This window comes from Cyprinodon tularosa, unplaced genomic scaffold (genome assembly GCF_016077235.1).
Source record: "Cyprinodon tularosa strain WSP-4 unplaced genomic scaffold, ASM1607723v1 ctg230, whole genome shotgun sequence".
Lineage (NCBI taxonomy): Eukaryota > Metazoa > Chordata > Actinopteri > Cyprinodontiformes > Cyprinodontidae > Cyprinodon > Cyprinodon tularosa.
The window spans coordinates 1,540,133-1,551,962 of NW_024038862.1; the positions used below are offsets into that span (position 1 = coordinate 1,540,133).

Genomic DNA, 11,830 nt, shown 5'->3' on the forward strand with positions numbered 1-11,830 from the left:
TCATGAGTTACAAGCTCAGAAAAGGTTATAAAAGGTTTCACCTTTGCACTTCAAGTTACAAAATGCATAAAGATAAAAGTAATTAAAACTGACAGATGTACATCTGACCATAATAAACTTTAGAATTAAATAGTCATACTATCAGCATAACTTCCAAACTATGTAAGCTTTTTTTCTGTTTTTGTTTCAAAACTGAACTTGGTATGTATATGAGTCCCTTTGCGTGCTCTTAGCTGGTAGGTGGCTCTAAGCAGCTGCACATTTGGCCACCATTTAATCCTTAAGTACATATCTAGCCAACACCAATGGATCCCTGCAGGCTAAACTGTTGGGGAAATGCACTGATTAATGAGGGCAGTCTATATCATTGTGAAGAGAGGCAGAAACCAAACTATTAAAGCCAGCTTATTTCTCAAAGTGACACAGAATAAAGTGCATCAAACAGATTGACTGGAAAAAAGCAACTCATTGAACATTACATGCAAAAAAGAAAAAAACCCTCTGAGATTTATGCAAAGTCATGACAACACATGAGATTGGAGCAAACTAATGGGCCCTGCCATTTAGGTCAACGCCCACTTTCTAACCTGTCTGACCAGAAATATCACTGTTCCTCACACGCAACAGTCTCTGGGCGCACCTTACACTGCATTACTGATTGTTTTATTGCAGCAGGATGGACCAGTTTGATAAATTGATTGCCAGATAGAAAAATAAATGTAGAATACAACTTAATAACTTCTTCTTTAAATATAAGCTGATGGAGTACTGTATGATATATTTATTTAATTAGCAGAAATTACTAAGTAACACGAATAGTATGATTACACACACGCTAATATTCCTATCCATTCAAAAGGGATGCAAAACACAGATTTATCTTCACAAAGCCTCAGAAGGGCAAGATTTACGTACAAAATGTAAAGCTGTTCATGAAATTCTGTTTTGTTTTTTGTTGTTGGCATTCATATAAATATACTTGTGTGATAACTTAGTATACCAGTCAAACTACTGGTTTTTGGTGTATGTCTATTTTGAATTTATAGCCCCCCTGGAGAAAACTCCACCAACCGCCACTTGGTTAGGTGTTTCGATCAAGAACCCAGAGGGCAGGCTGTGGGGATCAAACCGAGTATTTGCAACCTTCTCAGAGCACAGCTGCATTGCTCTAACCCACCAGGCCAACACTCCCCAGGTAACCTAAGACACTGCATTTGTGTTATTGTTTTTTTGTTTTGTTTTTTTTTTAAGGTAGATGCTCTAAGTGTTGTATTATGTTCCTCGTTTGAGTCATCTTTGTGGGGTTTTTTTTTACATTAATCTCAAATTGGTTCAGAACCTGCCTTTATTATCAACACATTGACCTTTGTCGGATCATTGCTTATCTTCCAGCTGCTGATGCAATAATGACTTCACTCCTCAAAACCAACATAAAGAAGATCTGACACATTCTGCTGTTGTACGTACAGTAGGGTCTGCTGTCAAGGCAGACACTTAGGTGCTGCACATCTTTTACTGAATACCCTTTTCTTATTATCCAATGATCATTTTTTAAACTATCCAATTTTTCCTGAAAACAATTTTCTTTGGTAACATTTAAGATTAGAAAGACAATACTGTATCTGTTGCTTACCTTATAACTGTCTCAATGTCAAATAATATGAAACTTCTTCAGATAGTTAGACAAAACATAGGTTGGTTTGACACTTAACCTGCACTCCAATTTCAAATTGTTGATTGGTAAAGCTTAGATTATGATTACATAAACTCATAACCCTTCATAATGTTTGTGTTTAACAACCAGCTAATATACTGAAGAGAGAACATCCACAGATAGAGTATGCATTATAGTCTAAGTTCCGAAATGGCTAAAGGAGTCACATGCATCTTCTCAAAAGCTTTTAAACTGGTTTAATTCTATGCGAATATCCGACCAACATACCATTCTAGAAATGAATGTTTTCAGATTTTATTCTGATTGTAATATTAATCCTACAAGTTGTGGTTTATTTTTATACCAGTGACTCCGTTTGAAATGTCGATAATCCACCCATTTTCTGTCATGCTTATCCCAAGTGGGGTTGCTGGTGCCGTTTTCGAGCTGTCTATGGACGAGAGGTGGGGTACATCCTGGAAAGGTTGCCGGTCTATCACAGGGCAACACAGAGACAAACACCTAAGGAGAATTTAGAGAAGCCAATTAACCTAACAGTCACATTTTTTGGACTGTGGTAGGAAGCCGGAGTACCCGGAGAGAACCCACGCATGCACAGGGAGAACATGCAAACTCCATGCAGATAAACCCCAACCCGGGAATCAAACCCAGAACCTTCTTGCTGCAAGGCAGCAGTGCTACCCACAAATGTTTTTGTTTGTGTCTGAGTAATTGCTGTTTAGAGGGCATTTCTCCCAAATCTTAATGTTTGTTATCCTGCAATGTGTTAAAAAATCCAAATATCACGCTGATCAGAAAAGTGCATAGATTTTATTAGGAGAAACATCTAATCATGTTTGAGATGTACTTCACAAGCTCATAGAGATAAAAAATTTAGATCATCAAGGATGAGAAGCCAAAAAAATGCAACCACAACATGACTCAAGTTTCTATTTTTCAGACATCCTTCAGGGTGTCTAGTCCCTTGGTGTTCTCCAGCCAGTGAGGAGGCCAACTGGCCTTGATACTCGGCCTCTCTCTCAGCAGAGCGTAGTACTCGCCCAGTTTAGGGTAACGCTTTTCAGACAACCTGGGGAATTTAAATGGAAAGACGAAAAAAAGTTGAAAAAATTGTTGATAAATAAAAAAAGCATGATGGGATCGTCACTTGTTTGTCTCACTGACCCAAATCTAAAAAGAGTCCCTATAGTTGGAAAAACAACCACATCAGCCAGCGTAAACGACTTCCCTGCCAGATTAGAGCCAGAACCCATCTAGAGAAGAAAGAAGAGAATCACAGAAGTGTTAAAAACCGGTCATGGCTCTATTGGTTAGACTGTTTTGGTCGATGCACGCTTTACACACGTTGAACAGGTAACCCTCCCAGAGTTTGAGCTCCATGGTCAGGGCATCTTTATGTCTCTTCAGAGCTGAGTCGAGCCTCTCGCCTTCAGGGACGAAGTATTCATAGAAAATCACTGCAGCTGGAATAAAGAGGGATGATCCAATTTCAATCAAATACATGCAAATATCAATTTAAAAAAAATATGTCACAAATGCTGATATATGGAAATGTGTACCAAAATAGAATAACCTGAAACCTGAAATAAAATAAATCAGTCTTTCTTTTTTCTCAAGCCTTTAATTTGAATTGTTTGTCAGTCAGTGTTTCACACAGACAAATTAAAGGATACCCACCACCAACAACCTCTATTTCCTGTTTATTTGTCCAACGCAAATGGGACAATAGCTTAAAATAAGGGTCAGCAGTCTGTGAATTCGGAGCTCAAAGCGGCTCTAGGGAGCCTCTACATTTGCTCATAAATACTTTGACATAAAATGATGAAGAACCACCTAATGATTTGAAAAATGGGTATTATAATAAATAGGGGAATGTGAGAAAATTAATTTGGTGATATATTGCCATTTTTGGTCACTTGATATAGCATTGATCGTTCAGCTCCTGATATTAATTAAAGGAAAAATATTCCTTAAAAGAATGGGGGGAATGTGTTACTTCTGCACTGCCGCTTTGGTAGACGGGCCCTTAAGCTGTGCAGCACAGTTCCATTTCTGTACAAGAGGCAGTCACAGGGGCAAGACGTGGACTGATTCAAACCCCAAACAAGATGGCTACCAAAATAACAAAATAACTGAATGATCAACTTCATTTTTATCTTTGCATTTCATTTTGATACTAGCTGGATAGAATGTCGGCTGCACCCTGGATCAGTGGGTAGCATTGTGGCCTTGCAGCAAGAAGGTTCAGGGGTCTTTCTGCATGGAGTTTGCATGTTATCTCTGTGCATGTGTGGGTTCTCTCCGGGTACTCCAGCTTCCTCCCACATCCAAAAAAACTTGAGTGTTAGGTTAATTGGTGTTGATGGATGGATGGATGGATGGATGGATGGATGGATGGATGGATGGATGGATGGATGGATGGATGGATGGATGGATGGATGGATGGATGGATGGATGGATGGATGGATGGATGGATGGATGGATGGATGGATGGATGGATGGATGGATGGATGGATGGAATACAACAATTTATCATGATACTACAATATTTTGATAATATCACATTGTGACCCAAGAATCGTAATGCGTATCGTATCGCAACATCCTTGCCAAAACCCCTGATCATAAATGAAGGTTTTGGGCAACTTCCATTTTTTTCTCCTGAAATAATAGTAGATATTTTCCATAGCTGATTAAGACTATAAGTACCAGTAATTTTGTCTCAGGTTTAACTGTTCTTGTACCATGTATTGAATATTGTTTTGTTTTTTGTTTTTTTCTTTCTTATTTGTTTGTCTGTTTTTTAATAAGCACTGCCTCATGTTCAACTGCTACAGGAAGTTAAAAACATACATTTTGTCACTCTTCATCACACAAGCTAATTGCAATCAGAAATTGAAAGATATGTAGAAAAATGCATTTCAATGATCCAGTTTCGACGGTTTCAAAGGTAAAAACTGTGCAGCAGAAATACACCGACTTTTGATTGCCTTACTTAGTTTATCATAGAAAGCGAGGCCCTCAAACATGCGTTGGTACATCAGCGCCTGTTCTTCTTTGCTGTCTGGGATCAGTTTTGTTCCTTGAGACTTAAACTGGCTCTGGGAAACATAGAGAGAGAGAAATAAAGTCCTACAGGCAGCATGTGTATTTGTATTTGTATCAAAAAAAAATGTTTTAATAATTTTTTCCCTCACCTCCAGGTAAAAGCAGGCTGCATAAGATTCATTGACAATAATGTCTCCGTGTTTAAAAGACGGCACCTAAAAAGGAACAAATATCAAGACATTGTAAGAAAACAACAACAGCAAAGGCATTATCTGCTTCCGGTTTTAATAGCTTTTCTGTCCTTTTGTTAATTGTTTTAACCCCTTTTTTCCAGTTCATGCAGTCCTTTTAAAAAAAATGTTTTCCTTTTTACAGATTTATTTAGTTTTTCTTCACAACGATCACACAAATGTTTCATATAGTCATTTATAATACTTTTGGCATCCAGCAAAACACAGTCAGGGCTATTATCCATAAATAAGTCTGCAGGACTGCTTCTTGAGTTTTATACTCCTCATCAAGCCTTAATCACCCAAGGTCAGTGTTCTGCTGTTTGAAGTGGCCTAGTCAAAGTCTGGGCCCTGAATCCTTTAAATTGCTGAAGCAGGACCTGCACTTAATTAAAAGTCTTTGCAAAGATAAGTGGGTTAGAATTATGCAGTGTTTACTCTTTGTTTACTCAAGCTATGTTTGGCTGATATCAAAAGTTGTTTGATGGTCTGAAACTTGTTAAATAAGACAAAAACTGTCCAAATTAGAAAATGGGAAAAAAAAAAATGTAATTGCATTGTTGTGGAAAATTGTTTACCATTGTGATCCATAACTGCCGCAAACAAATCAATATATTCAGTATTTTATCTCACAGCATATTACCTGATATTGAGTTAAAATAAGCTAAGAATTGAAAGCATCAGGGTTTGTAAACAGCCATAAATTGAGGCGTTTTTTTAACAGAAGGACCTTAAAGGACTCCTGCCCCCTGAAATCATTAACACATACTGTGCTTTTATCTTCCTGACCTTTACACGCTGCATTAGCTTAGGCACTCATCCAGCTGCATACACAGTAATCTGCTACTGGCTGGTAAATCTCCATGTTTTTTGGTATGAATGTGTATTTTAGTTGTGATGTTGTTTGCTCTCTCCTCACCTGACCCCTGGGATTGATATTAAACACCTCCGTGGACTTGTGCTCCTCTTTATCAAAGGATAACAGTCTGCTGTTGTAGCCCTGCAGCTTCTTCTCCTCCAAGGCGATCATGACCCTCCAGCAGGGAGGAGAGCCGGAGCCCCAAAGCAGAGTCATGTTCCTGGCCATGGTTCCAGGGAGACCTGTTACACCAGACAACAGAAGTTGGGAAAGTGAAGCCTGTGTGTTGAGTGGTCTGCGTTTAAGTCCGGCAGCAGCCACCAGTCGGATTGGAGGGTTTCAAAAAGTCCCATCCAATCATCAATGATTAGTGATGCAACAGAGGATTAAAAAGAAGAACAAGCCCTCAGTTTGTTAAATGATAACACCAGCAGCTTTGTCTCGAAGTTCTTTGATATTCGGTGAACTTTGAACAAAAAGGCAACATAAAGTCGGTAATAAAGGTTTATTGTGGTGTACACAATGACAAAGACAGTTTTGTTCCAGCCATGCAAAAAAATATACTATTATCACTCTGCAGTTTCTCACTCTGGTTGTCTCTAAATTTTATTTTTTAGATTTTTTATGTCTAAATAAACACATTCAAGAAATGTGTTGAGAAAACTTGGAAAAAGAGAAAACAAGGGAGCTGAGTATGCAGCTGAACACAGAGCAATAATCTATGGCATTATTGTATTAATGGCCAAACCAGACAGACGAAGTGAGAACTGAAAACTTTCCACCTCAAATTTGAGCTCATTGGGCAACGTTTTACTCAACAAGTGCACAAAGCTTGAAGAAATGTTACCTGACACATTTCAAAACATTCCTTTGGTTAGCTAAACTTACCTGTAACTCATGGTAGTAGGCTGCTTGTAACAAAACTGCTATCAGAATTAAAGGTACAGCAGGAATAAGGTAGAGGTTGTAATTTATTCCTGTGTTCTGATCCTGACAGTCTAATGTCCACTTTTAGATGCATTAAACACTGCAGCAGTGAATGGAAGCAGCTGAATCAGAATCAATTTTAAAGGCCAAATAAATGGACAAGGAATTTGATTTTGATTTTCCATGGTTAACATCATAATCAAACACTCCAAATAATATCTATGGCATGTTAAAGGTATAGTGGAGTATTTTTGTACATTTTTGAAAAGACCCGCCCCTTCACTTTAAAAAAAGATAAAAATGCACATGCACAACCCTGTACCTGTTCCCAAGAGCAAATGTCTATTAAACGAGTGTGAGAGCGTGCACAAGTCTGTTTCTCCTCATGCACGCTCTGTTTAAAGGTTGCTGTTTGCATTGATCATACAAGCTTACTTTCCAAAAGAAGATTTGCAATTTTTCCAATATGTCAGACTCACTACTGGCAAGTGAAAAGGGGGATGAGCACAAAGGAAGGCCTTACATAAACATATCACCAGAATGATTGACAATTAGGAGGACAACTTATTAGGATGATCCACCAGAAAAAAGAACATCCTCCACTATACTTTTAACTCTAAAAATCCCAGAGATATGAGACTTTTCGTCAGCCTTCAGTCCCCCCAACAGTACTTCACAACTCATGAATCCCTTTTAGGGATATTTAGGAATGAAATGACAAGATAAAACTAGTACAACAGCAGCCTTCACAAGTGTGAATGTAGCCTATTTAACTTTTTTTTTTGTCTTAATATTAAAAAAAGGAAGGCAGGCTGTAATAACAAAAGAAAATACTTATTTTTTTAATGAAAGATAGGAATACTCTTGCTCTAAGGTGTTAATGTAAAAGACTGGAGAAAAAAAACAGCCTCTTTGTTGGTCAAATTTTGCCATTAGAGAAACGCTGATTAAATGCCAGCTAACTATCATTTTATGTGATGTTAGCGCATGTTATCTGCCACTGACTTGAATACATCAATTACATGGAAACATGACCAAATATAGCAACATTGTGGAGATATATATATATATAGATCTATCTATCTATCTATCTATCTATCTATCTATCTATCTATCTATCTATCTATCTATCTATCTATCTATCTATCTATCTATCTATCTATCTATCTATCTATATGTATAGATATACTGTATATATCTATATATCTCAACATCAGGTTATCTCAACATCATTTTCATTTCATTAATGTTAAGTTGTTGAATTTCTTGTTTATCCAACATGATTTTATCACATTTTTCTTTAAAACATAAAATTAATATGTTAAAAGTACATGAAATTATTTTGCTAACGTAATAATAACCCCCAAAGTTAATTGTTTTGAGTATATGATGACTTGGATGATTTAAAATATCAAAAAGTCTGTCTTGTGATTTGATTTACAGTATCCAATTGACAGGATGCCACATCAAAAAGAGTGTAAGCGTCAATATGTGCAATTGTTGCAAATTGCCCTGAAAAACCATTTAATATATCTCAAATTAAGCTTATACTTTGGTCAAACGTTACCCAGTGTTTTAACTGCTCTACAGTGATGTATCTAATGAAGTGATGTTCAAAGCAGACTGTCCTCTGTGTTGGGATCCTCAGGCTTGCCCACCAGAGGGCGCCGAGGATCCTCTTCTGCTCTCTTTTGTCTCTTTCTCTTAGGGCTGGAGTCACTGTCAGGTTCTGGAGATTACCCTCTGCCTCCAGCAGAGTGCGCCGTGGGTCCTCCTGAGCTGAGCCTCTCACACACCTGTGGCTGATCTACTAATCAGGAGGACCACAGTATTTAAGCTACCTTCAGACCTGGATTCCACGCCGCAGTGTTGATCTTAGTTGGTTAGCTTCCTGAGCCTCAGCTACTGAAGAATCTTTGTTATCTCTAGTGTGAGATCAGATTCTAATTCTTCGTTGTCTCTGTCTCACAGGAATCCTGCCTCTTCGTGAAAGCTCTGGATGAGCTTAACCTCCTGTCTCTTCGTGAAAGCTCTGGATGAGCTAATCTCCTGTCTCTTCGTGAAAGCTCTGGATGAGCTTAACCTCCTGTCTCCTTGTGAATCTCTGGATGAGCTCCACCACCCGTCTCTACGTGAAGCTCTGGAAGAGCTGTCTCTCTGGCAACCTGTCTCTGGCCTGCAACTCTGGGAGAGTTGCATCACAGGAAAACAGTTTCAAGCCTGAAACTCAAAGGAGAACTAACCAGCTAATCTGCCCTGGTGAGCCCAACCCAAGATTCCTACGTGGTAGAAACCCAAAGACTACTATGTGGAGTTTCCCTGGAGGTTCCTACATAGAATCTGTTTCCTAGAGTCCTTTGTGTATTGCCTTGTTCTCTGCAGTGAGCTGGAAGCTCAAATCAAGAACTGCCACGCTAGCCCTAGCTAGGAGCTTAGCCTCTCATGAACTCTACCTACCAACAGTCTCCAGTCCCTGTTCCATCTCCAGTGAACCCGCTCACCTGTCTGAACCAATTCCCGTACTTTAATAAACTCTTTTGGACTTTTACCCAGTTTTTCCCGTGTGTGTTCTGCATTTTGGGCTTTACTCCCAGAACCCATCATGACAGAACACTGCGGCCAAACACAAAGCCCAGCAGATCACCTCCGTCGGTGGATTGAGGAACGGGACGCTTAGCCCCAAGGACAGATACTAACCCTCCGTGAGTTTAACTCCAGTTTTTGATTGTTTAAGCTACGTTTCTGGATTCTACGGATTTTGAGTGAATCGCAAGATGGCGCCTGTTCAACTTCCGGTTCCGGGTCCGTCACTTCGGGAATTCCGCCCGTCACTTCCTGAAAGGTTTTCTGGCATTCCTAGTAGATTAAACGGTTTTCTTTTTCAGTGCAAAATATTTCTTGAGCTCTCCTCCTCTAGTTTTTCTGATGACAGGGAAAAAATAGACTTTATTATTTCACGATTACCCGGAAAAGCCCGCAAATGGGCAAAGACCTGTTTTTCTCCTGAAACCAGTATTTCTTCTACCTTTGAACGTTTTTTAAAGGAATTCTCTCTAGCCTTTTCTGATTCAACCAAATCTCAGGGTTTTGCTTACTTAAAACAGGGGAATAGAACTGTCAAAGAATTTTTAATTGATTTCGGGGTCAGAGCCGCCTCTTCCGGTTGGACAAATGCCATGCTTAAAAGTATTTTCGTCAATGCCTTAAATGTTGAGATTAAGGATGAGCTGGCAAAGGTCGATGAACCTGCAACATTGGAGGAACTCTTCAGTTTAGCAAGCTATCTGGATTACAGACTTCGAGCCAGAGTTAGGTACACATCTAGGAGTCCAGTCCAGTCCAGCTTAGCTCAGTCCGGTCCTTTCCGTTCCAGTCCAGTACAGCCCAGTTCTGTCCAGTCCAGCCCCATACAGTCTTGTACAGCCCTGTTCAGTAAACTTCCGTACTGTGCTATCCAGTTCAGCCATCACCTACATGACCATCAGTTTGTGCCGTCCACTAAGAAACTTAAAATTATACCACAGTCAGAGCACCTGAAATCCAAGAATCAGATCTCTGGAATTTTTTCTATGGGGACAGAGATGATCTCTTCTCTTTCTTGCCACCTCATTCTTCTCCCAACCAACCAGCTAGTTTCGCGTCTGAATCCACTAGCACACCTGCTTACCTTTTGTCTCAGTCAGTCTCCGAATCTATTGGTCCTGTTTCCATTACTTCTCGACGTAAGAAACGGCGTCGCTTTAAGCCAGCTCTGAGCCATCTAGAAACCCCCGAGCCAGTTCTTAGCCGTCCAGAGACCCCTGAGTTAGCTTTGTGTCGTCCAGAGACCCCTGAGTTAGCTTTGTGTCGTCCAGAGACCCCTGAGTTAGACCCGTGCCGTCCAGAGACCCCTGAGTTAGCCCTGTGCCGTCCAGAGACCCCTGAGTTAGCCCTGTGCTGTCCAGAGACCCCTGAGCCTGCCCTGTGCCGTCTTGAGACCCCTGAGCTAAAAGTTAGAAGAGTTTCAGAATTTAGTGTTGGTGAAAATGTGCCTCCAAGAGTCCCTCAGCGGAGGCCACTAATCACCAAGAACCCTCCACCGACGCCTCAAGCCACCTCAGAGACTGAACTTGAGCCTCCATGGGTGGTCCCTCCGTTTCCAGAGGTGGAACCACAGTCGGTGGTCCCACCTGCTCCTGAGGCTGAACCGCAGTCGGTGGAGTTGCCTGCCCCAGAGGTGGAACCACAGTCGGTGGTCCCACCTGCTCCTGAGGCTGAACCGCAGTCGGTGGAGTCGCCTGCCCCAGAGGTGGAACCACAGTCGGTGGCCTCCCCAGTTCCTGAGGCTGAACTACAGTCGGTGGTGTCGCCTGCTCCTGAGACGGGACCACAGTCGGTGGTCCCGCATGTTCCTGTGGTGAAGCCATTGTTGGTGGTCTCGCCTGTTCCAGAGCCGCAATCGGCGGGCTCTCCTGCTCCTGATCGGGAGCCGCAATCGGCGGGCTCTCCTGCTCCTGATCGGGAGCCGCAATCGGCGGGCTCTCCTGCTCCTGATCGGGAGCCGCAATCGGCGGGCTCCCCTGTTCCTGATCGGGAGCCGCAATCGGCGGGCTCCCCTGTTCCTGATCGGGAGCCGCAATCAGCGGGCTCCCCTGTTCCAGACCTGGAGCCGCAGTCGGCGGTCTCCCCTGGGCCTCCTCCAGAGCCGCAGTCGGCGGTCTCCCCTGGGCCTCCTCCAGAGCCGCAGTCGGCGGTCTCCCCTGGGCCTCCTCCTGAGCCGCAGTCGGCGGTCTCCCCTGGGCCTCCTCCTGAGCCGCAGTCGGCGGTCTCCCCTGGGCCTCCTCCTGAGCCGCAGTCGGCGGTCTCCTCAGAGCCACCTCCTGAGCCGCAGTCGGCGGCCGCTTCTGAGACTGTTCCTGAGCTACCGAGGAGGGGACGGGGTACCCCGTGGGGGTACTTGCTGAAGCTTGGGCGTCATCCTCCTGATAAGCTGCTTCGCCTACGGCCCCGCGGCAGACCCCCGGAGCGTCATCTTTATCGCCGATCCCGTGGCAGACCCCCAGAGTGTCAGCGTCGCCTTCGACCCCGCAGCCGGCCACCTAAGACTCTGCT

The 11,830-nt window shown here is 42.1% G+C and overlaps 1 protein-coding gene across 1 annotated transcript; it reads right to left on the reverse strand.

The window, feature by feature from the left end:
* Window positions 1-2,465: 2,465 nt before the first annotated feature.
* Window positions 2,466-6,173, reverse strand: LOC119784662 (glutathione S-transferase A-like). The gene is made up of 6 exons (XM_038286839.1): window positions 5,873-6,173; window positions 4,873-4,938; window positions 4,671-4,776; window positions 3,020-3,138; window positions 2,840-2,928; window positions 2,466-2,744 (listed from the first exon to the last, which is right to left on the reverse strand). The coding sequence occupies exons 1-6, from the start codon at window positions 6,038-6,040 to the stop codon at window positions 2,612-2,614; spliced, it is 681 nt and encodes a 226-aa protein (XP_038142767.1). The 5' UTR covers window positions 6,041-6,173; the 3' UTR covers window positions 2,466-2,611.
* Between the last annotated feature and the right edge of the window lie 5,657 nt (window positions 6,174-11,830).

Excerpts from the sequence above, each read along its gene's own strand:
- LOC119784662 (XM_038286839.1), bottom strand. The coding sequence starts at position 6,040 with ATGGCCAGGAACATGACTCTGCTTTGGGGCTCCGGCTCTCCTCCCTGC. Across the intron at positions 4,777-4,872 it reads CAGCCTGCTTTTACCTGGAG|AGCCAGTTTAAGTCTCAAGG; the intron begins GTGAGGGAAAAA and ends TATGTTTCCCAG. Across the intron at positions 2,929-3,019 it reads GGGAGGGTTACCTGTTCAAC|ATGGGTTCTGGCTCTAATCT; the intron begins GTGTGTAAAGCG and ends TTTCTTCTCTAG.